Genomic DNA, 25004 nt, shown 5'->3' with positions numbered 1-25004 from the left:
AATATCACAGGTTTTTGTTATTGTTGTTTGTTTTGCTTTGTTTTTTAAGTTTATTTATTTTTTAGTAATCTCTACCCCCACTGTGGGCCTCGAACTTAGAGCCCCGAGATCAAGAATTGCATGCTCTTCTGACTGAGCCAGCGAGGCACCCCAAAAATCCCTTTGAATGAGAAGTTTAGGCTATATCATTATTGTTCCCTCCTGCAGTTATTAACTATCAGCATTGTTATCAAAACCTCAGATAGATAGGTTCTAGCTTTAAGACAACGGTATTCATTTCAGCAAGGTTTGTCTCATTTGAAGCCATATGGAAATTAAATCCCTATCACCTGTTTGTTTTACTAGATGTAGACAAGGCCTAACTCTGTGAAGTCCTGACTGCTGGATTTTTGTGCAACTTAGGTAGAGGCAACAGGTGCAACAGTGACAAACACACATACACAAATATTGAATCATTATGTTGTATACCTGAAACCAATATAATGTTATATGTCACTTATATCTCAATAAGAAAATGTAAGCTCTGGCATCAGGCACTCTGCATTCAGGCCCCAACTTTTCCTCTCACTAGCTGCGTGAGTTTGGGTGGATTACTCAACCTCTCTGGACCTGCTTTTGCATCCATATATAACAGGGGGATACTAGTACCCACATTGAGATAATTATGAGAGAAAACACATTAGACCTTAATCTCGCATTGGGCCCTGGGTATTGGTTCCTCGGTGTTACTTAGGTTGGTAACAATAACTAAAATGGTTTGATGGTGACAAAATGACTGCCTTTGGTACATGACCAGTAGTTTGAAGTTCTCTTGCCCTCTCACTTAAAACTTTAAAAAGAGTTTTAGAATTGCTGGGGCAAGTAAAATCAGGAATAAAGTGCAGTTTTGGAACTCAGGTGCTCTACTGAATGACGATACAGTTAAGGAATCAGTCGCTTTACAGGAATTTTCTGAGTAGCTTGGGGCTGATCCTCTTTAAGCACTAGAAATTTGAATGTTTAACTCTTTTTATTGGAAATAACTCTAAATTACTCTATGCTGCTGTGCTTTTTAAAGCCAGGGTTTGGTTTTCCTATTAGTTTCCTGTGGCTGCTGAAACAAATTACCACAAACTGGGCCGCATAAAATATGAGAAATTCATTCTCTCACAGTTGTGGAAGTCAGAAATTCACAATCAAGGCTTCAGCAGGGTTGGTTTCTTCTGGAGGCACTGAGGGAGAAACTGTTCCAGCTTCTGGGGCTGCCGGGAATCCCTGGTGTCCCTTGGCTCATGGCCACGTCACCCCAGTTTCCGGCTCTGTCATTGCATGGCCTTCTCTGTGTCTCTCCTCTCCTTCTCCACTTCCTCCTCTTCCTCTTCCTCCTCCTTCTTTTTCCCCTCCTCCTCTCTGCTTGCATAAGGATGCTTGTCTTTGGATTTAGGGCCCATCCTAATCCAGGATGATCTCATCTCGAGATCCTTGACGTAATTGTATCCATAAAGACCCTTCTTCCAAACATGGACACTTCCACAGGTTCTGGGGGACATATGTCTTTGGAGGCCACCATTCAGCTCACTGCGGTCTTTAAGCAAAAGGGATACTGAGCATCGGTCCCTTGTGGTGCTGTTGGTTTATTGGTAATGGTGGTATGTAGACAGCTATAAGAAAGCAAATCGAGGTCACAGGGCAGGCTCATTCATGGAAGTCCAGTGCTGCTCAGAGGCCAGGGGTCCCTGGCTGAACTGGATGGCAGAGCTCGCCTGGGACCTCCGCCCAAATTGGAGGTGGCTTGGCCTCCCCGGGGACCTGCCTGTGGGGTGAGCCTACGGACTGGCTCATGGCAGCCTCTGTGGCTGGCCTCTCACACCTAGTTAATGGCCGAGTGGAGAGCATGTGGGAGCTGGGCTGGTCTGGACAGGGCTCCGGGAGCCTCGTCTGCAGCCCCAAGAGGGAAAGAGTACGAGGGGAGTGGGCTCAGGATACATATCCTTTCCCAATGGCAGCCCTTCTCCCTGGGACAGGTGGCCCAGTGGACTTCCTGTCTCACCCAGCTGCCGAGTGACTCCTCCTCCCCCGGATAGACCAGACTGAGTGACTAGAAGGAGGAGCTGGTAGTGTTGACCCCAGTCCTGCTTCCTTCCCGGGACCGGAGCCAACGTCCCTCCTTCAATAGAGGGGTGAGACCCAAGGGTAAGGGCTCAGCCCGGCCGCTGTGCTCTGATGGGGTCACGATCGCCAGTTCCCTGGGGCCAAATCTGGCGCGGGAAGCGCTTTCCTCTGACTTGGTATCGGAATCTTGCCTCGATGCCACTTGCTTTGTCACCTGTGTCCTTTCTGCAGCGATGGGGTGAAGCCCGGGCAGCCACGCAATCTCCAGAGCGACATAAAATTCAGGAGCGAGCTAAAGATTTAGTAGGCTTTTCCCAGGTGCTTCAGTCACCTTCCCAGAAAGCCACCTTTACTGTCAGTTTTGACTCCTTAGCTTCTTAGGCATTTTTCTCCTCCTCACCTGCCTGCGATCACATTTCTCTGGCACACTTAGCAGATGTTGGTAGGAAAGAGGGCTACTCCCGCTCATGGCAACCTTTCTCTTCTAAGGTGTTTGGGGATCACCCTAATCATCTTCAGCCCCTAGATGACATTTCTACGTACGTAGTACCAGACCAAACAATTTTCAGGTTCGTTGAACAGATTTTGTAACAAAAGCAACAGTAAACGTCGTGTCTTTAATGGTAAAATGTGATTGAGCATCTTATGTAGAATGGCATTTTCTCATAAAACTGATCTAAATGGCTTGTAATATTTTAAAGAGTTCTCTTAGTGCCATTCTTCAGGCATGCCACGAATAACCTGGCTTTTGTGGGCCAGCTGGGACTGTAACCATTTTTAACATTAGACAGTTTGAACGCATTTTCTTATATAATGTCACCTTACAAAGTTAATATTGAAATGTTTCCTGTTGACATTCACAACGCATTTTCTTATACAGTGTCACCTTATAAACGAATTTAAGGACAGCTCATGTTTATGAGAGCTTTTTTATTTTTAATGCTTTTAGCTTTTTCTCTGATACTCTTTCCTTGGATTTATATCTGTGCCAGCTTATGTGGGCCAATATTGGGGTTTCTTATGATTTTGCAATCTGTTGGCACACAGATTTTCATTCATTGGGGGTGGGGTGGGGATTTGAGTCAAGTACATCCAGTTCGAGGCTCATCTGCCCTTAAGGTTTTTAAAAAGTGCCTTGGGAAAAGAACAGTGGCTGTCATTGTGTTTGTGATGTTATATTACATGCATATAACCTTTAAACTTGTCTTTCATCTCAGGTATGAACGATTGCAGAAAACGTGCTCCATAGCCCTGGTTGGCAAATACACCAAGCTCAGGGACTGCTACGCCTCTGTGTTCAAAGCCCTAGAACATTCTGCTTTGGCCATCAACCACAAGTTGAATCTGATGGTGAGCCCCAGCTGGTCTTCCATATATTTCAGTCATTCGCTGTGACATCTCGTGTTTCAGAGGCCCGTTGTGTCGAAGGATCCCCAAGACAGCCTCCAGGATTGATGTCACCAGGAGGACTCACAGTACTCAGCACATAGCTGGACTTGTGGCTAAGATTTAATACAGTGGAAGGAGAGAGAGCAAAGTCAGCAAAGGGAAAAGATGTATGGGAGGTCTGGGGGAATTCATATTTGCAGCTTGAGTATATTCTTTGTCTTTGTTAGATATGGAAATTGTACATGCTTAGTGTAGGAAATTTAAATAAAGCGTCGTATGAAAGGCAGAAAGTAGAAGGTCCTTCCTTCCTGAAATCCTACTTCTCTCTTGTACCTGTCATTACCAGTTTAATGCATATCTTTCTAGACAAATACACACATATGTGTATATTTTTCTAGATAAATACACACATACATATATATGCATATATATGTATGTATGTGTATCTATCTATCTATCTATCTATATATATGTTATACTTAATGATATTCTATACAGTTATACTGTGGTTTAAGCAAGCATTATCTTGATTTAAATGGTGAACCTTTATATAATGACCAAAAAGATACATTTATACATCTGAGAAATTTCATAACTTCCAACTAAGGACCTATGTGACTTTTCTGTCACCTGTCTAGCCCCTTCCTTTCATGATCACTTTTGATTTGTGGTTTTCCAAGGAATACTTACTTCTCTTCTTGCTCTTCCTGCTCATCCAAGTCCCCCACCCCCTCGTAGAAAAAAGAAAACAGCAAGAGAAAAATTGTTAGACAGCAAACTTTATAAAGCCTTTAAAATTTTGTATGTTAAGATATATTCAGATAGTAATTTTTACAGAATAAATACTAGACTAGTACAAGTCTCTAGGGACTGTTATGTACCTAGGAGTAGTTTGTACGTGATTTCTCGGTTGACAGAATTTGTTGACACTCGCTTCTGCGAAGTACCGTTTGAATCATGGTCTTGCCATATTCTTTTCAGACCACTTTGCTTCTGTGTTTACCTTGCCTGGCTTCCCGACGGGTTTGCCGTTTTCCCTCCATTTTCCACATTGTAGCACAGTGATCCTTCTAAAATCCCTCTCTGTTCTCTGTGTTCCTTAAGACCTTCCAATGGCTTCAAGTGTCAACTTCTCCTCTCCCTCAGTGCAGTGTCTTTTGAGGGCCCCAGAGTGACCACCCCTTTCTGTCTTTACTCTGAGGTTTCATACAAGCTGTTCCACCCCCACCCCACCTCCCCGTGTCTCCCACACACCTTCCTGATGGCCTCCCAAATTGTCTGCGCATGCTCATCCTCCAGGGCTGAGCTTCTTGGACATCAGCCCCCTAGAGACTTTCCCGATGGTGCTCCTTCCCATCTTTCCTGCAGTGTCTGGGTCTAGATTAAGTGCGGCTTCCAGTTATTTCCACAGCATTCTCTTTTGCATAAAAAGTAGTTATTGAATAATTGGGTCACAATGTTAGATGCCTCTAGTATTTTTGAGTATCACTTTTCTTAAATGTTCTTTTAATCTGTTGGATGTTTTTTAGTACATAGACTCCTTTGATCTGGAGCAGACCACCGAAACCGAGGACCCGGTGAAATTCCATGAAGCTTGGCAGAAGCTATGCAAAGCTGAGTGAGTGCTGAGGACCGTCCAGGACCAGTTAGCAGAATGCCATTGTGCTTTTTCCATAATGATTGGATTTACCTCAATTCCTAATTTTGGTGCAGTTTTTTAATTAAAAAAAAATTTGTTAATGTTTATTTTTGAGAGTGAGAGAGAGAGAGAGAGACAGAGGGAGCAGGGGAGGGGCAGAGAGAGAGGGAGACACAGAATCTGAAGCAGGCTTCAGACTCCGAGCTGTCAGCACAGAGCTCGATGTGGGGCTCGAACTCATGAACCCCGAGATCACGACCTGAGCCGAAGTCAGATGCTTAACCAGCTGAGCCACCCAGATGCCCCTAGATTTTATTTTATAAGTAATCAACAGAACTTTGGGGGGCAGCACTGTATTGTGAGGGTAGCATGACCGTCCCAACTATCTCTTGAATTCTTGTCTCCTCAAATGAGTGTTTGCCTAGAAGGTTTCTAAAATATCTCCTGGCCAGGAAATTTTCATGTGCCACTATTTAATTAGCAGTTGAAATCTTGAGCTGATTTTACCGGTTTAGCGGTAAAAGATGCAAGAGATCTTCACATTTTTATAATAGTACTTTTTTTTTAATTTTTTTTTTAACGTTTTATTTATTTTTGAGACAGGGAGAGACAGAGCATGAACGGGTGAGGGTCAGAGAGAGGGAGACACAGAATCTGAAACAGGCTCCAGGCTCTGAGCTGTCAGCACAGAGCCCGACGCGGGGCTCGAACTCACGGACCGTGAGATCATGACCTGAGCCGAAGTCGGCCGCTTAACCGACTGAGCCACCCAGGCGCCCCTATAATAGTACTTTTAAAAGAACCTTAACCTATTTTTATTCAGACAATTCTCTCAGTGGCATTTTAAAGCGAATTGAGTTTTCTCAGTCACTATGTATGCTCACAGACCACCAAGACCTATCAGAAAATATAGATTGAAGTCAGTTGTGAAAAGTTATTCCATCTTCTTCATAACATTGGGAGGATTTCAAGAAGAAAGTTCAGGACATGATGAAATCATGTCATCAATTCTGAAAATAGACCTCAAGCATATTCTCTAGCAACCATGGCAAGTGTTGGACTTGGGATCAGTAAACACGAGTGGCTGAGAATAAGAGTTTTAAAAATAAAGACAATGTCAAATTCACCCTCGTCTTGTATCGATTGCAGTGGCGTTCTTGTGCCAGGAGGCTTCGGAATCCGAGGAACGTTGGGAAAACTCCAGGCAATCTCTTGGGCACGGACAAAGAAGATCCCTTTCCTGGGTAAAACTCGTGTTTATGGATCCTAACTACGAGTTTATTAGGTTGTTGATATCTAGTAGGGCTAACATTTCATAGGGTTTGTCCACGTGAAGGGTGTGAACTCGGATTTGAACATTCAAGTAGCAAATAGTCGGCCACAGGGCCCAAATCCGTGTTTTCACTGCTTGAAACTAGAAAAGATAATACAGTCAGACCATCCAACGTCACAGGAAGAGCTCTGCTAAAATTTGGTAGAGCGAGCGAGCGAGGTCTTTTTAATGCCTTTGCTCAAATTGCAAAGCGTGGCTTCTGGACCAGTGAACCCAGATGAATTGGCCCCTCGATGGGGTAATGGCAGCCGTGCAGCTGGGAAATCAAATTGGGCAGGGGCTAGGGGTTGTGGGAAGGAAAGTGGGGACAGGCTGTGTTTCACCCCGTGCTTGGCTGTACTGGTGGGTTTATGACCGTGTGGACTGGCTTCGGTGCCTTTTATATCAGCACATTGTTCATTTTCCCCACTGCCTCCTGTCCTTTGAGTGGCTTCCTAGATGCTCTCCACTTGCAATCCGTTTTCAAAAGAGAAGCCAGGAGTAGTCAGATACCCTGATACCTTGCTCTGTTGGCCCAGTCTGAGCTCATGTGGGCCACTGTTTTCTTCTGAAGTCATCTTGTTCGGTTTTTGTCCAAACGTGTTTAGTGTTATTCAGATTTCACTGCATAGAATAGTTTGCAACTCTTTAGCTTTCTCTTTACCACAGTGTCTCTTTATGTCTTAGCCATATGGAACTTTCTGAAGTCCCCCCCCCCCCCAATGCACCCAGCTGTTTTATGCCCACCAACTTTCATTCTGGTGTGCCAAGTATGTGGATTGCTCTTCTCTGATGAGTCCCTTGTATACCTTAGATGTGTCTATAATGACATCTGGAGTGTTCCTTGGCATTCGTTTAGCGGACAGAATTGGTGGATGCGGAGACAGGTGAAGGGCCCATCCATGTGACAGCTTGGAGCTACACAGGTGTCTGTTTTTCTCCTCATCGAGCTCTCTTGGCTTCCATTGTGGATCTCCCTTCCCTGCTCTCCACTATGTTCCAGCGCGCCTGGAGATGCCGGTGTTCGGCGGGGAGGTTATAGGGCTGTTCTGGGCCCAGCAGCCTGACACAGGCTTCCCACTCCTCAGATCCCTGCCCGCTGGCCAGCCTGAGGCTGCCCTCCAAGAAGAGGGAGTGTGAAGTCTCCCTCTTGAGTCGGGGTGTTGTTAGATATTCTCGGAAGGAATCAGGTGCTCTGGCACAGCTGTGCAGCCCACACCTATGCCTCTATTTAGAGGCCTCTGGAAGGAGGCAGATTTGCCTTTGGACCTTGCCCTGTCTTCCCTTGCCCTTTTCTGACCTTGAATTCCTTCTTCCTCAAGTCCAAGTCGTCTAATCCCCCTTCCTGCCTCTGCCACAGTTGTTCTGAGTGCCGAGGGTACAGCAGTGAACCCGGCAGGCAGTCTTGCTCTCTCAACCCTGCATTCTAGATGGAGGAGACCCACAGTAAGCAAATGAATGGGAAATATGAAGCAATACAAAATATGTTCATCTGTTTTATATATATGCTTTTTCAAATAGGGATTTGCCTCGGGATGCAACTAGCAGTGATAGAGTTTGCAAGAAACTGCCTTAACTTGAAAGGTAAGCCTGCTGTTTGCTAATAACCGTAAAAATTTTTTTTAGTGTTTATTTATTTTTGACAGAGAGACAGAGCATGAGTGGGGGAGGGGCAGAGAGAGATAGAGACACAGAATCTGAAGCAGGCTCCAGGCTCTGAGCTGTCAGCACAGAGCCGGACTTGGGGCTTGAACCCACGGATTGCAAGATCATGACCTCAGCAGAAGTCGGACGCTTAACCGACTGAGCTACCCAAGTACCCTGCTAATAACTTTTATTAAAAAAAAATCTTACTACTTAAACTGTTTTTCAGCAATATTAGTGAATTATTGAACTCATTTCTTAATCTTCAGATGCTGATTCCACAGAATTTGAGCCAAATGCCCGTGTTCCTGTGGTAAGTGCCTTGTTTATCTTTCTGGGTTGGGTCACTGTCATTTTGTTTCCAGCTCTGACCTAAATTCACAAGGGGCTATTATTATTATTTCTTCCTTACAACATCAGGACATTTTAAATTAGATACGATTTTATTATTATTATTACTGCTACTATTATTTTTGTATCAACCTGCTTTGTTCTGAATAGTCCCTCTTGTCAGCTGTGCCTTGAAGAAAGACACAGTCCTGGACTGATCTCTCTTTGCGTCTGTTTTCAAGCTTAATGTTTAGGAAACGATGAAATCGACTGTGACAACAATTTATAACAGCTAATAGAAATAAATGGGCTGTCCTGTCTCTGGACTCCTCGCCCGTCTGTCTAGTCTCCACATTGGCAGTCATCGGTCTTTCTGAGGCAAACGTGACAATGTTTTTGCACTGCTCCTCATCTTCCACGGATTCCTTTTCCTAGGAAATATTCAGTCCAAGGTTCTTGGCTGGGACTGAAGGCCACTGCGCTGTGTCTCCTGCGGCTTTGCTATAGCAGTCCCCCCTTATCTATGGGGGACACGTGCCACGGCCGCCAGGGGCTGCCTGAAACTGCGGACAGTCCCAGCCCTGTATATGCTTTATGTTTTCCTATCCATCCATACCTGTGATAGTTTATAAACTGGGCGCAATAAGAGATGAACAACAACAATAATAAAATGGAACGATGATAACAAGGTACCGTAATGAAAGTTACGCAAATGTGGTTTCTCTGGCTCTCAAAATGTCTTACTGTGCCGTACTCACCCTCCTTCCTGTGAGGATGTGAGCTGCTAAAATGTGTATGTGAGGCGATGAGGTTAGGTGACTGACGCAGGTGCTGCGATGTAGCTATACTGACCCCTGACAATACGAAACCATGGATAAGGGGGTGCTGTAATTCACGTCTGGTGTCCCCATCCCTTCTGCACTTGGGGGTTTATGTTTGGACAATCTAAATGATTTTTTTTAGATGTATTCCCTATACCTGAGATGTCCCCCTTCCTGCAACCTCCCTTCCCATGGGATCTCACTAAAACCAATGAAAAATTTAATTAGAAAAGTAAACCAAACCTGATGACTGACAACTTCCTATTCATCCTGGGAAGTGTATCCTGACCTCCTTTCTTTCCTTGCCTCTGCCTTCTGTGCCTCGTACCCACCTCTGTGAGAGTGCATACCTGACCATTGTGATCGCTTTTTTTTTTTAAGTTTATTTATTATTTATTTTTAGTAATCTCTACATCCAACATGGGGCTTGAACTGATGACCCTGAGATCAAGAGTTGCATACTCTTCCTACCGAGCCAGCCAGGTGCCCGTGATTGCTGTTTTCAACAGTGTTGCTGAGATACAGTTTATATACCGTAAAATTTAGCCGTTTGAAGTGTATGACTCAGTGGCTTTTATCATATGCACAGATCTGTGCAACCATCACCACAGTCAATTTTGGACCATTCTCATTACCTCACAAGAAACCTCATACCACTTAGCTGACACCCCCAGGCTACTATCACCCCTAGCCCTTGGCAGCCATTAATCTCTTTTCTGTCTCTATGGATTTGCCTCTTCTGGATACTTCATGTGAATGGAATCATACAATATGTGGCGTTTTGTGACTGGCTTCTTCCACTTAGTATAATGTTGTCAAGGTCTGTCTGTGTTATAGCATCTATCAGTACTTTGTTTCTTTTTAGTGAAGAATAATATTCCATTATATGGACATAACACATTTTATTAATCCATTCACTCATTGATGGCCGTTTGGGTTGTTTCTACTTTTTGACTATTGTGAGTAATGTTGCTATGACCATCGGTGTACAAGTTATTGTGTGGATGCATGTTTTCATTTCACTTGGGTATATACACGTAGGAGTGGAATTGTAGGTCATACAGTGACTATATGTTGAAGCTTTTTTTTTTTTTTAATGTTTATTTATTTTTGAGAGAGACAGAGACAGAATGAGAGTGGGTTAGGCAGAGAGAGAGGGAGACAAAGACTCTGAAGCAGGCTCCAGGCTCTGAGCTGTCAGCACAGAGCCCGACGTGGGGCTCGAACTCCTGAACCATGAGATCATGACCTGAGCCAAAGTCAGACGCTCAACCGACTGAGCCACCCAGGCGCCCCAATATATGTTGAAGCTTTTGAGGAACTGTCCCACTGTTTTCTAAAGTGGCTGCAATAATTTACATTCCCACCAGCAGTGTCTAAGGGTTCCAATTTCTTCACAGCCTCAACACTTGTTATTGTCTGTCTTTTTTTTAAAAAAGATTTTATTTTTAAGTAATTTCTACACCTCACATGGGGCTTAAACTTACAACCCAAGATAAAGAGTTGCATGCTACCAATTGAGCCAGCCAAGCACCCCATTACTATCTGTCTTTTTGATTATAACCATCCTGTGAGTGTAAAGTTGTATCTTGTGGCTTTGATTTGCATTTCCCTGATGGCTAAGGATATTGAGCATCTTTTCAGGTGCTTATTGGCCACTTGTATATCATCTTTGGAGAAACGTGTATTGAAGTCCTTTGCTTGTTTTCAAGTTGGGTTATTTGTCTTTGTATTATTATTATTAAAAAAATGTTTTTAATGTTTATTTCTGAGAGAGAGACAGACAGAGTGTGAGTGGGGGAGGGGCAGAGAGAGAGGAAGACACAGAATCCGAAGCAGGCTCCAGGCTCTGAGCTGTCAGCACAAAGCCCGACGCAGGGTTTGAACTTACGAACCGTGAGATCATGACCTGAGCCCAAGTCAGACGCTTAACTGACTGAGCCACCCAGGCACCCCTTGTCTTTGTATTATTAAGTTGTGAGAGTTCTTTATGTATTTTAAATACAAGTTCCTTATTAGATATATAATTTGCACTATTGACATTTTGGGCTGGGTTATGCTTTGTTGTGGCGACGGGTTGGGGGGGGGGGGGGGGGGGGCGCTGTCCTGTGCACTGTAGGATGTTCAGGAGCATTCAGGGCCTGTACCCACTAGATGTCAGTACTACACTCCTCCCAACTCCCAACTGAGACACTAAAAATTCCTCCAGACCTTTCCAAACATCTCCTGGGGACACAGGCAAAATAGCCCCCATTGAGAACCACTGATTTTGAGAAATCCACTTCTGTTCCTCTCTCCTCCATCCCATTCCTTCCCTTCCTTTATGGTAGTCATTAATTTTTTTTAAACATGTTTTCTTTTCATTTACAAAATACAAGCAAACCTATATGTCTACTTGTAACCCCCTCTCCTTCTTGGATCAATGGTAGCATACTCTGCCCAATTTTTTGTATCTTGCGTTTTTCACTTAATGCTATATGCCAGAGATCACTCCACGGAAGGATATAGAGATATTCTTCACTCCTTTTTATAGCTTGCAATTCAGACCATAATGAACCATAACTTCCCAGCCAGATGGTACTTTTAAGTCTTATGCTCAGAAGACCTAATACTAGCGAAGAGTTCCTTATGAAGCTTTATTACAAACATATTTCCTGGCTAATGGCTGAAATGGCTGTGCAGGCAAATCATGGGTTTTCTTTCCTAAGGTAATACTTTGGGACAGGAAGTGATCTTACCAGTAGGTGCCACTATTACATAGCTTTGGCAAGGTTAATTCTTTGTCGACTATTCTTTGCACCGTGTGTGTGTGTGTGTGTGTGTGAGTGTGTGTGTGTGTGAGCACATATCCCCATATACCCACACACGTATACGGTTATGTGCTTCCTTTTCAACAAATCCATTGGCTAGCATGCTTGAGCCACTGTTCCCCCTTGCTTTTTGTACTGATCACTCCACATCAGTGCACAGGGAACTTCCACATGCTTGCCCTGCTATATGCGTCTTTTATTTAACCAGTCTCATATTGAATATTTAGGTTGTGTCCATTATTTTGCTACCCTAAATCATATTGCAAATTAGGATCCGTGTACATACGTCCTTGCACCACACATGCACACTTCTATGGGATGAGTTCCTAGAAGGAGAATTACTAAGTCTGACGATCTGTGCATTTTGCATTTTGATAGCTTCTATACTCATAAGTGAGATGGGAACAATAAAACCTAATTGCTACTGAACATCTTTACGGCCAGCAATCAGTTTGTTGGAGAAAAATAGCCTTAAGAGCCAGCATTTGTGATGATGGTGAGAAGTCCTATTAAAGAAAAAGGCTAGGGTAATAGAATCACCAGGCGGCAGACACCAGGAAGCCTGGGGAAATCACTGAAACTTGAGCAAATAACAATGACTTACAGTGGGTAATGGTCATTCTGGCCCTTCTGGCTGAAAAAGTAAATAATTTGGAAGCCAGGAGCCTCCTCTGGGGTGTATTTGCTGCTAAAATCTGTTTCATAGGTGTGGAGGAGGAAAAATAATTTTTACTCCTCTCTTCTAGGTTCTTGGCTGAGGCCTCCCTGTAATAAAAGATTAACAGGACAAAAGCAAAGAAAGCTTCAGAACATGTATGCTTCCTGTATACATGGGAGAGACCCAGGAAAACTGAGTAACTCCCCCAAATGGCCCAAGCCATCATATTAAATAACTTCTCCAGCTAAAGACAGATGTTGGGAGTGGGAAGCCGGTAATGGGGGGTTACCCTGAAAAACACAGTAAACAAGAGCATGATTGTTATGCAGATTTAAATCCATGCTTTCTCCATTCATATGAGTTTCTGGAGATTCAGTCGTCCTCTTCCTGGTGTGGAGTGGAAGACACCCTTACAGATGGAGATTTCCCTTATGCATGTAAATGTCTCTTACCTAGTAGAGACACTGGCACCCAGGAGAGATATTTAAGAGGAGGTATCTGTTACACACATAAAAGGAGAAGTAGATTTTTCTCTAAGAACGAAGGTAGACTCTGAGAGTACCAGGAGAGAGCGGATAAAATTTATTTTATTGTGTCATCTCTCTGCTTAATCCACAAGGTAAGCCGGAAGGCTATGTGAATTTGCAGAATATTTAGGATTCTATAGCAAGTCTGATTTTTGGCTGCTTGCTGACACCCTTGACCTTGAATTTGGCTTCGGATCTCTCCAGTTCACGGCATTGTGTACTTTTTATATTTAGAATATTTTTGGTTTTTGAGACATATATGAGAAGAAGGATCTCATTCCAGTATTTAGGTATGTGGATATGCTTACGTTTTAGCATTTCTTTTCTGCTTATTGAAAATAGTAACTAAAACAAACCTGAATTTACAGAAGATGTAACATTCTGAAAACAAATCCATGTTCCTCCTTCGAACGTATCAGTGAACATATGTACACCTGGACAATGGTATTGGTAAGGGAAAGGGAGAAATTTGAAGCATTTGAAGCAGATGCAAATGGACGTTTGCGACTGTGGTGTCTGATATATTTCAATTTTAGTTATCATGTATACGACCTATTTTACCCTTGTTTGATCCAAGGATTTTCAAAGTCGAAATGAATTTCACATCTGACACAGTGGATTTGTGGAATAGTTACACATAATTAAAAGTCGATTCAGGTGAAAGGTCGTTTGTGTTGTACATTAAGCATAATTAATGCATAACATTTTCCTACCTCTAGATGAAGCCCTCCCTGTTCGAGATATTTTTTTTTCTTCCATGTTATTTTTCAACAACTTTACATGGAAAGCAAATTAAGAAACATTAAAAAAAAAAAATCCAGCCAGCCACCGAGAGAAACCTTTCAGGCCACTTTTTATTACTTCGAAGACTGCTTGGCATTTAGAACACTGAGTGAGTGTCTCCCAGCTAACAAAATCGCCTTACAGAAGTCATTTGGAGCTTAGTTTGGGCTAACGAACTTTTCTTGCCATCAAAGCAGCTGTCAAGAAGGCAGCTATACTGTGGGTAAAATAGCCCTTTATGGACCAGTCTGATAGCCTAATAGTCATTTAATCCAGTCTCTGTGGGGGCAGTAGGTTCAGAGTTGATATTAGGCTGTTAGCCATAGAAACTGCTTTCTATTGGGAAAGAAAAATTCTTCTAGGCATGATGGCTGCCGTCCAATGGCAAGGGCATCTTCTTCACCCGACCCTCCCCCGTACTCAGGCCTATTTCCTGAAAGGAGACAGTGTGGGTGCTTGGAATGAGCCCCCATTTGTGAATCACCAGGTTAGTCTATAATTTTAACAATAAATGGCTAAATGAGTACTTCAAAGCTAATGCGTTTGAGAGCTTTTGTACGTTGAGCTCAATGGGAAATGCTTTAGGAATAAGTATTTCAACCACTTAAAAGATTTTTCTGCAGTAGAAATAACTGGATGCTAGTGGAAAGAGATTATTAAAAAGAAAAAAAGTCATTGTGCATTTGGAGCTTGTCCGCTGAAGTGCAGTCCCAAATATAGTGTATTGCAAGCTTAGCTGGGGCTTCAAGACATAGACTGGCAAAACAGATAACCAAACATACGGGCAGTGTGTGCGTTAATGCTAGCAAATGCTGTCGACTAGAACTTTCTGCCATGGTAGAATGCATCCAATATGATAGATGGCCACTAGCCACGTGGGGGCTATGGAGCACTTGAAATGTTGCTAGTGTGGCCCAGGAACTGAACTTTAAACTTCATTGAATTTTAATTGATTTAAATGTCCGTGGCCACGTGATCTAATTGTTATAGTATTGCACAGCACAGGTAGACCTTAGATACTTAAGAATTCAGAGTCAGGGGAAAAATACTGTGGGTTATAGTAAGAAGAGATAGTTGTCAAAGGCTTGGAGACTTTATAGAGAGGAGGGGAAGGTTAGGCTAGGCCGGAATGTCCAAGATTTGCCTATAAAATACCGAGTGGGTTGGCTGAAGCATATGGCTCCCATAGGGAAGTGGTGGGAAGTAGGGGAGATTGGTGCGGATTTGTGGGGGTCCTTGAGTATCAGTGTCAAAATTAATCCTGAAGGCAATAGGGAACCAGTAACATAATACCTGTCAACTTTGACATAGTATGCAAATACCGTACTCGTAGCTGAAGGCTTTCCAATAGAACGAGTGCTTGAGAAAGATTCAACTGTTGAGAGAGAGAGAGACAGACAGACAGACAGAGATATGAGAGGGGAGAGAAGACTCCAGACACAGTACCTGGTTGAATGTTAAGGCAGCCTCAGTCTGCGATCCAAGGAGCTGGGTTGGAGCAGGAGTTAGAGTAGAAAGGTCTGGCTGGCAGAGCAGCTTTATGGAATGAATCAATGAGATTTAGTGACTGGATACTCAGGAAACATTCATTCAGCAAATAGCTATTGAACCTGTCCCACATGCCAGGCTCTGAGCTAGACTTGGGGATACCTCAGTGAAAGAACAGATAAAAATCCTTGCCCTGGTGGAGCCTACAGTCTAGTGAAGATTGATGTTTTGTGGTTGACAAGCTGGTACTATTGATTCAAGAGGAAATTTAGGGACACCTGGGTGGCTCAGTTGGTTAGGCGTCTGACTTTGGCCCAGGTTATGATCCCGTGCTTCATGGGTTCAAGCCCCACATAGGGCTCTGTGCTGACAGCTCAGGGCCTGGAGCCTGCTTCCGATTCTGTGTCTCCCTCTCTCTCTGCCCCTCCCCTGCTTGCACTTTGTCTCTCTGTCTCCCCAAAATAAATAAATATTTAAAAAAAAAAAAAAAAGAGGAAATTCAGGTGAATCCTGTTGGATGTGGGAGATGAGCTCACTGTTGGAAACCGGGCCAAGGAAGCCAATGAAATAGACATGTACACCCATGCTACATACAACCCTTCATGCTTTTTCACCCTTCTTGAAGACTGTCAGACGATAATTTGTCCAAGTCAGTAAATCTTAGCCAGGTAGAGAAGGTATCTCTACCTTGCGTTTCCTGTGCATTGCCACCGGGAGGCCTTCCCAGCTTGCCCCATCTGCCCTGGAGGCCTCCTGCCCAGCCCCAGCTTCCACCCTGCTGACACCCCCCCACCCCTTGCAACCTCTTTCTTGCTGCCACCTCATCTTCCTAAAGCACATTCACATCACTTTATGCCTCCTACACCCTTCCTCTCCCTTTCTTCTGACCTTAGTTTATCATGGCAACCAAGGACTCTCATGATCTAAAGCCCTCGTGTCCTCTAATTCCTCGTAGCTGGCTTTGCACCCAAAATGTAGTATGTGTGTTTCTGAAACTGCCTTGAACTTGCACATGATGTGTTTACTTGGGGTGTTTTCTCTCTTTTTGAAGCCCAGTGCTGCTGCTTCCCCTCAAGGCTCTTCCTGCAAATTCCAGCTGGAAATACTACCTTCTCGATTAAGCCTTTCCCTGACCTGATCCCAGACTTATGGACTTAGGATCTCAGAGGGCTAGAAGTTTATTTCTCTGGCATCTTGTGTAATGTCCTGTCCGTAGTAGTTGCTTTATATATGTTGGAGTTGAAAGAGATTACGTACATATATTCTGTGAGGGACAGATTGAGAGCCACAATTCAGGCTAAAATGGGAAGCTGGCATGACCTTGATATTAGAAGTCAACAAAGCACCGCTAACAAAAAATAAAACCCCGAACTATAGACTAATGTTGGCTATTAATAAAGATGTGAAAATCTGAAATAAAATACGAGAGTGCCCAATTTAACAGTATTACAGAATAATTGAGCATTTTTAACTTGGGGGTTGAATTGGTTAATGTATTATATTGATCAGACAAAACAGAGAACCCCCATGTCTCCATAGATGCTCGGTAGGCAATCTATAGAACCCAAACCTTCCTGCTCACAATCTCTTAACAAACTAGGAAGAGAAGGGGACTTTTTTTTTTTTTTTTTTAAGTAGGCTTCATGCCCAGCACAGAGCCCAATGTGGGGCTTGAACTCACAATCCTGAGATCAAGCAAGAGCTGAGCTGAGATCAAGAGTCGGATGCCACCCAGGCGAGCCACCCACTGTACTCTCCAGGGTGGCACCCTACTGAGCCACCCAGGCGTCCTGAGAAGGGGACTTCTTAAACAAGAGAAAGATTATCTTTTACAAACCCATATCCAGCAGTAAAGTCAATGGGGATCCCTCTGAAAACTAGAAATGAGTAGAAGATGTGCACTATGGTGACTAATGAAGTTGTTAAAATGAGACCAACTAATGCTGTCTGGAGATTGAAGCTGGCGTTCTCCTACCTGTTTGTAGATTTCCGAATCAATACAACCTTTTGGAAAATCAATTAAGTGGTCTATTTCACAAACCATAAAAATATTCATACGCTGTAACTCAGACATTTACTTCTCAGAAATTCTCCTAAGGAGGGAAATATGGTGTGTTGACAGAGGTATGAACAGTTACTCATTAGTATAGCATTGTTTAGAAGAATCAGAAATGACAACAGTCGAAGTGTCCCACAATGGGGAAATAGGTGAGACTATTATGGGGTATCCCTGCAGTGGAATATAATTAGTCATTAGAAATGTTTGAAGTTTTTGGTGCAATGAGAGTGCTCTTGTATTGAATTAGAATGATACAAATTGTATTTAAACATTTCCTCACTGTGTATAAAAATCTGCCTTGTTTCTTGGTAAGGTTAGAAGTCATTTTTCTTTTCTTTGGTTAAATTCCCCAGCAACACTCCCCCCCCACCCCCCACCTCCACCGCCTTCCCCCAAGCTGTTTCTCAGATCCTGAGAGTCCCGGCAGCACGGGATGCCAGAGCTGGGAGGGCCCTCTGTCTTCCTGTGCCTTTTATTTTACACATTACATACCAGAACCAAGGCCGCCCCCTCGGTGATGGAGCAGAACTGACTCTTGGTCCTGTAATGCTTCTGCTCCCGGAGAGGGTCATTGATTCAAAAACCACAGCAAGCGCCAGAGGTGACTTTAAGACAAGTATGTGTTTTTTGAAGTCTGCTCCGCACTAGCTATTGACTAGAGTGAAATAGGGGTTGGAACTGGAAATGATGTGAGCCCTGAGTGGCTGGGGAGGGAGAGCAGGAAAAGGGTCCTTCTGGTGGAAGACTGGAGTAAGGGCCCTGGTTTGGCACGTCAGAGTTCTTTCCAAGCCTCCGATGCCGTGTTTGTAGTCTTCGTGAAGATCGTGGAACTCTTCTCAGCCTTTAAAAAAAATCTATATAATTATATGCATTAGACTAAGGTTATTTCAAATCTATTAAGCCATGGGGGTCAGGACTTGACAAGGAGAGACATGTGTAAGAATTTCTTTATTAACAGTAATTGGCCTTCACAGCCAAACCGTTATAATTGCAAAGAATTGACCAGAGACATTAGTGATTCCATATAGAATAGGGCCACATCCCAGGCGCTCTTCTTTTGGAATGATACATTGTCTTGTTTTTTTTCCTTCACTGGGATATCTTCTTGACTAACACCTGGAATTCTTCAAAACTAACTTCTCCGTCTCCATTCTTGTCCAGTTCTTGAAACAGGTCATCTAGGGTGCTGGGGCCCTGGTTTTAGACAAGAAGGATGGGATAGGGAGAGGAGAGAAAATAAATCAGTTACTGCTACACATTTTCTGAAATGAGAGACACTGGGTCTGTGTCCCAAGAAGGCAGCTAAAGTTTCAATTACACGGTTGGAGGTGGAAAGACCAACTTTAGCTGCAGTCATGCTCCCTGTCACTGAACTGGCTATCTTTTTATTTTTTTTCCTATATCACACATTTATTATTTTAATATTGATAATGTGCATTTTAATATACAGTTGACCCTTGAACAATGCAGGGGTTGGGGCACCAACCCCCCACACATTCGAAAATCTGAGGATAACTTTTGCTTCCCCGCAAGACTGAATTACTAATAGCCTACTGTTGACTGGAATCCTTACTGATAACATATACAGTTGATTAACACATATTTTGTATGTTACATGTATTAAATACTGTATCTTACAATAAAGGAAGCTAGAGAAAAGAAAAGTGTTATTAAGGAAGTCACAAGGGAGAAAAAATACATTTATAGTACTGTACTGTAAAAAATCCTCGCAGTTTGTACCCATGTTGTACAAGGATCCACTGTAATTGGTTTTCTGTGCGATCTATTTTTCTTTCTGCCTCTAAAAACATTCCTTTGAGAAGGAATCTGCGGCTTCACTGGACTGCCAAGGAGCCCACGGCCCACAAACACTGGAGGGTTCGTGCCCCAAGTTTTCCTGGGAGCCAGTTCTGTGTCTGGCTCCCAGGGCTGGGCCAGCATATAACCTAGACAGCACTGTGCCGGGTCTTTCTGTAGCTTGTTAAGTGCTCCCCAACCGCCCCCTGGAGGAGATCCACTTTACATATGAGGAAACTGGCGCTCTGAGACAGTTGCTGATTTGTTCTACAGCTTGTAAGTAAAGAGAGGGTTTGAGGCTCAAACATTGACCCTAGAGCTTAACCTCTTAACTGCGAATCACACCAGTTTTTCCCAAGCCCTGGGCTGCGGCCCACCTCTACGCTGTGCAGGATGACTGGAGCAGTGGTTCTCGCACTTTGGCGTGCATCAGAGTCGCCAGATGGGCTTGCTGACCTTAGTAAACACAGATGGACAAGTTCCCACTCCCAGAATTTCTGATTCACTAGGCCTGGGGTGGGGCCTGAGAATCTGTATTTCCAACAGGCTCCCAGGTGATATTGATGCTGCTGGTCCAGGACCCATCACGTTTGGAGAACCACTGCTTGAGATGTTACAAGAGATCATGTTAAGCCTGACTCCTTTTTGACTACTGGCTCTGTAGTGTCTTCTTTTTTTTTTAATATTTTAAAAATATTCGTTTATTTATTTATTTAAAAAAAAATTTTTTTTTTTAACGTTTATTTATTTTTGAGACAGAGAGAGACAGAGCATGAATGGGGGAGGGGCAGAGAGAGAGGGAGGCACAGAATCGGAAGCAGGCTCCAGGCTCTGAGCCATCAGCCCAGAGCCCGACGCGGGACTCGAACTCACGGACCGCGAGATCGTGACCTGAGCTGAAGTCGGACGCTCAACCGACTGAGCCACCCAGGCGCCCAAAAATATTCGTTTATTTTTGAGAGAGAGAGAGACAGAGTGTGGGCAGGGGAGGGGCAGAGAGAGGGAGACACAGAATCCAAAGCAGGTTCCTGGCTCTGAGCTGTCAGCACAGAACCCGATGCGGGGCTCAAACCCACAAACTGTGAGATCATGACCTGGGCTGAAGGCAGAAGCTCAACCGACTGAGCCACCCTGGTGCCCCCTGACTCTGAAGTGTCTTATGCAGACTTAATTTTTGTCTCTGCCCTAAAACTCCAATCTTAAGGCCATTATATTTCTGCCTTTCAGGTAGGAGTTTATCTGTGGCAAAATAGTACCAAGGAAACTCATTGAAATAACAGTTTAGTTTATAAATCAGCTTCAAAAAAAATTTTTTATGTTTTTTTTGAGGGAGAGAGAGAGACAGAGAAAGAGAGAGAATGGATGGATGCACACGGGGAAGAGGCAGAGAGAGAGAGAGGGACAGAAGATCTGAAGTGGGCTCTGTGCTGACAGCAGAGAGCCCAACGCGGGCCTTAGACTCATGAATTGTGAGATCATGACCTGAACCAAAGTCAGGCGCTTAACCGACTCAGCCACCCAGGCGACCCCCGTCCCCTCAATTTTTTTTAAATTGTGGTAAAAAACACACAACATTTACCATCTTAACTATTTTTTTTAATGTTTATTTATTTTTGAGAGAGAGAGAGCACCAGCAGGGTAGGAGCAGAGAAAAAGAGAGGGAGACACAGAATCCAGAGCAGGCTCCAGGTTCTGGTTCTGAGCTGTCAGCACAGAGCCTGACATGGTGCTTGAACTCACGGACCGTGAGATCATGACCTGAGCTGAAATCAAGAATTGGACGCTTAACCAACTAAGCCACCCAGGCACCCCTATCTTAACTTTTTTTTTTTTTTAATTTTTAAATGTTTATTTATTTTAGAGAGAGAGACCGAATGTGAGCAGGGGAGGGGCAGAGAGAGAGGGAGACACAGAATCCGAAGCAGGCTCCAGGCTCCCAGCTGTCAGCAGAGAACCCGATGCAGGGCTTGAACCCATGAACCGTGAGATCATGACCTGAGCTGAAGCCAGATGCTTAACTGACTGAGCCACCCAGCCGCCCCCCTATCTTAACTATTTTTAAGTGAACAGTTCACTACTCTTAAGTATGTTGACATTGTTGTACAACTGATCGCCACATCAAAATATGTTTTAACCCCTAAGATTCCTATAGACATTTGGTACTTTGCTGCCATCAGAAGACTAAACTAAGTTAGTTACTCAGCATTTGTTGTATAAATACCAAACGCTTTTCCTGAGGCATTTACTAGATTCTAAACCATGCAAGGTGATGATGGAAAGACTGTAGCTTGGAAAACCTTAGTAATCGCTATGAAAATATAATCAGGTACATGACTTGGTAAGCAGATTCCTACCTTTATCAAAATTGTAAGTCATGTGCTTTTTGTAGTAAAAACATAAACCATAGGAAAATATAGAAAAATCCCCTGCTCTTACCTTTTATTTTTTTATAACTGTTTATTCATTTTTGAGAGAGAGAGAGAGAGAGTGAGCGAGTGGGGCAGAAGCAGAGAGGGGGACAGAGAACCCAAAACAGTCTCTGCTGACAGCAGAGACCCTGACACAGGGCTTGAACTCGGAAACCGTGAGATCATGACCTGAGCTGAAGGTGGACACTCAACCGACTGAGCCACCTGGGCATCTCCCTCCTCAGTCTTAACTTTTAAAACCACTTATTTGAGTAGGTTGCCTAGGCTTTCCTGATTATTATTTTTCTTTTATTATTATTCCTTCCTATTACAATTTTTCTTCCTTTTGGAAAAACTTCAGAGTGTTTTTTAGAATTTAGTCTTTCTCAGGGCGCCTGTGTGGCTCAGTCAGTTGAGCATCTGTCTTCAGCTCACGTCATGATTTTGAAGTTCATAATCTCCGGGTTCGTGAGTTCAAGGTGGGCGTTGGGCTCGTTGCTGACAGCTAGGAGCCTGGAGCCTGCTTCAGATTCTATGTCTCCCTTTCTCTCTGCTCCTCCCCCGCTCTCTCTCTCTCTCTCTCTCTCTCAAAAATAAATAAACATTAGGAAAAGGATTTTAATCTTTCTCAAAGACCTTTGTTTTATTTTTTTAAGGTTTATTTTTATTTTTGAGAGAGAGAGATCTTGAGAAGGGGAGTTGGAGAAAGAGGGAGACAGAGAATCTGAAGCAGCCTCCAGGCTCTGAGCTGTCAGCACGGGGCCCGACATGGGGCTCGAACCCATGAACCATGAGATCATGAGATCATGAGATCATGGCCTGAGCTGAAGTCGGACGCTTAACCAGCTGAGCCACCCAAGCGCCCCTGTTTTAATTTTTAATTAAAAAGTCTCCTTTACTGGGGCACCTGGCTGACTTGGTAAAGCATCTGACTCTGGATCTCAGGGTTGTGAATTCAAGGCCTGCGTTGGGCGTAGAGCCTACTTAAAAATAAATAAATAAAATAAAAATCCAGAAAGTTCAAAAAAAATCCCCTTTTCTGCTAACACTTTTAACTGTTTCTGAAAGTTACTTTATATTTTAACTGTAAGAAAATGAGGCAAGATTGGATTATAAGGTCATTGAATTCAGCCACTCTTTAGTACTAAAAACAGAAACCTCAGCAACTACAGTGAGAACCTTCTCACACGTCATACTGGCAGAAGGGACAAAATCTGGGCAGCAAATGGTTTCTTCTGAAGTTACAGCTAAATAGTAACCAAGTCAGATGAAACAGTTGTGCTTCCATTTTGAAGATCCCTTTTAGTTGCGAAGGAAAGAAAGTATTTTGGAGCAATGAGAATCAGCCTGCCTCTCTTCTTTATTGCCCCAAGATGCACTTTGATTTTGACAACTCTGCAACAGTTTTGACAAGAAACTGTAGGGCTAAAGAGATTTAATCCCTTCCTGGAAGTTGTTTAGCAATGCATGGCTGCCTCATTAACACAGATTTAGGTGCTTAACACAAATTAACACAAATTTAAATACTTTTGAAATATAAATGGGTGTCGCCAGATGGCAATTTGTCAGCGCAAAGTGGGTTTTCTTTTCAGATTGCCAAATAAGCATTGGTCTTCTTGACAGATCCTACCTATAACAATGAAGCACGTCCAAAGCCAACCAATGATGTTTTTGCAGACCTCTTTGTTTTCCTGAAGCCTGGCACAGAGGTGCTGAACCCAGGGTGACATGGGGGTCCTGTAGGTCTAACTTCATGAAAATGCGATTATTGCTTCCTTTTACTCTGGCTGGTCATGGAGAGTTCTGTGCCAGGCTGTGGGGCATAGAAGGCTTGGAACCTGCTTTCCAGGTACTTGCCTTCTGAAATGTGGTCTGCCATCAGGGAGGGAAACACGTTCAAGTGCCCTTGCTCAACAGATGCCCGCACCTTGTCTGCTGTGTGCTCTGGCCTAGACCCAGCTCGGATGGGTATTGCATTCCTCAGCCTCTCCCCTCCCCTGTCCTCCCTTGTCACCATCAGAGTCCCCGTTCATGGGCTCTGTGGTTGTGCACTCACTTTCAGCAAACTGGGGAATTCAGTCTGAATCAATAGCTTCAACTCCTCCTTCGACAGCTGGTCTGGATCACCTTCTTTGGCTGCGTATTTTGCAAAAATGCTCTTCAGTTCTTCAGGAGACTTTTTTGCACTCATTTTGGTGTCCTGTAAATCGGGAAAGGAATGAGCTCACCAGAAAGCTGAGCTGGAGTTTTATACCGATGATTGCCAACACTTCAGTGCCTTTGGGCTCTTTCCTTGGTGTAGTAAAAATAATCATCTTAGTATGTTCAGTGTGTATTCTTAGAGTACATCTGTTACGAGATAGTCCCTGGAGCCCTACACTTTGATTAGTAGTTGTGACATTCTCCACATTTTATGTACCTGGTCTGTGCTCTGTAGGCTGTGGCCTTGAAGAAACCTGACCACAGCTTTTAGCCTCTAAGTTACTGGTAATATCTTTAGATGGCACAAACCCACTTTCTCTCCTGACCTGTATCTTTGACAACCATTCTGAAAAGAAGCAGAAAGAGCTCCAGGAAGTACTAAAATCACACTTACCTGGTTGCCCAGCAGCAAGGCAGCTAGAAGAATCAAATAGGAGTGCGAAGAGTTGAGCAGGATCGTGACTTTTATAGTCTTTACGGACTCACCACCCTGATTATGAAATTTTCCTTTTGTTTGCCATTTAAGGGTAATTATTAATGGTTTTTGAAACCCAAGCTTGAGACTGCATGAACCTCATAATTAAGGGCAAGATCCAATAAATGGCCACCTTAACAGTTGCTTCATGGTTCAGAGTCCCAAGAGTAAACTTGGATTTTTTTCCCCCCTTACATTGTATTTTCCCTCCAATGTGGCATTAGTGTATTTGCTGAGTGTTCACATTTTGGAAAGCTTAACTATGGAGAGTTGTATATTTTTCAATTTGGCTGCATATTTAGGCTCGAAAAAGTAACTTTCTTCATATGCAGAAAAAAATGCTATCGTGGGTGGTCAATACTATATAGTCTAAGAAATTGCAGCGTTGCTGTGGAAGTCCCTGTGGTGTTTTGTACAGATTAGGTCCTTAAATACTTGAACAACTGAATGAATGAATGGACAGAAGTATCACTGAGAAGCAGACTTCAGAAACAAGGAGAAGATACACAGTAACTTGTGGTTTTATTTGGCAAAGCAAGGTTACCAAGTCGCATGATCATTTTTCAACTCT

The 25004-nt window shown here is 43.5% G+C and overlaps 2 protein-coding genes across 5 annotated transcripts in view; one reads left to right on the top strand and one right to left on the bottom strand.

Moving 5' to 3' along the window:
* The window catches only part of CTPS2 (CTP synthase 2), a 104215-nt gene that overhangs the window by 34029 nt on the left and 45182 nt on the right, over nt 1–25004 (top strand). For all 4 annotated transcript variants that reach the window (XM_049643504.1, XM_049643505.1, XM_049643502.1 and 1 more), the window contains 5 exons: nt 3309–3441; nt 5010–5098; nt 6269–6363; nt 7953–8015; nt 8345–8388. In XM_049643504.1, coding sequence (XP_049499461.1) covers nt 3309–3441; nt 5010–5098; nt 6269–6363; nt 7953–8015; nt 8345–8388 — 424 coding nt within the window. The remainder of the gene's footprint in view (nt 1–3308; nt 3442–5009; nt 5099–6268; nt 6364–7952; nt 8016–8344; nt 8389–25004) is intronic.
* Nucleotides 18251–24035, bottom strand: S100G (S100 calcium binding protein G). Its single transcript, XM_049643507.1, has 2 exons — nt 23813–24035; nt 18251–18745 (listed from the first exon to the last, which is right to left on the bottom strand). Exons 1-2 carry the CDS (start codon nt 23945–23947, stop codon nt 18641–18643), a joined length of 240 nt encoding a protein of 79 aa, XP_049499464.1. The 5' UTR covers nt 23948–24035; the 3' UTR covers nt 18251–18640.

The sequence above is a fragment of the Panthera uncia genome, chromosome X, assembly GCF_023721935.1.
Source record: "Panthera uncia isolate 11264 chromosome X, Puncia_PCG_1.0, whole genome shotgun sequence".
In the NCBI taxonomy this organism is placed as follows: domain Eukaryota; kingdom Metazoa; phylum Chordata; class Mammalia; order Carnivora; family Felidae; genus Panthera; species Panthera uncia.
This window is presented reverse-complemented; position numbering and strand designations above follow the sequence as displayed.

What these genes read in the sequence shown, in the direction of transcription:
- S100G (XM_049643507.1), bottom strand. Translation starts at nt 23,947, where the DNA reads ATGAGTGCAAAAAAGTCTCCTGAAGAACTGAAGAGCATTTTTGCAAAA. An exon ending in AATTCCCCAGTTTGCTGAAA is followed by an intron (nt 18,746 to 23,812) that starts GTGAGTGCACAA and finishes GTCTAAAACCAG; the next exon opens with GGCCCCAGCACCCTAGATGA.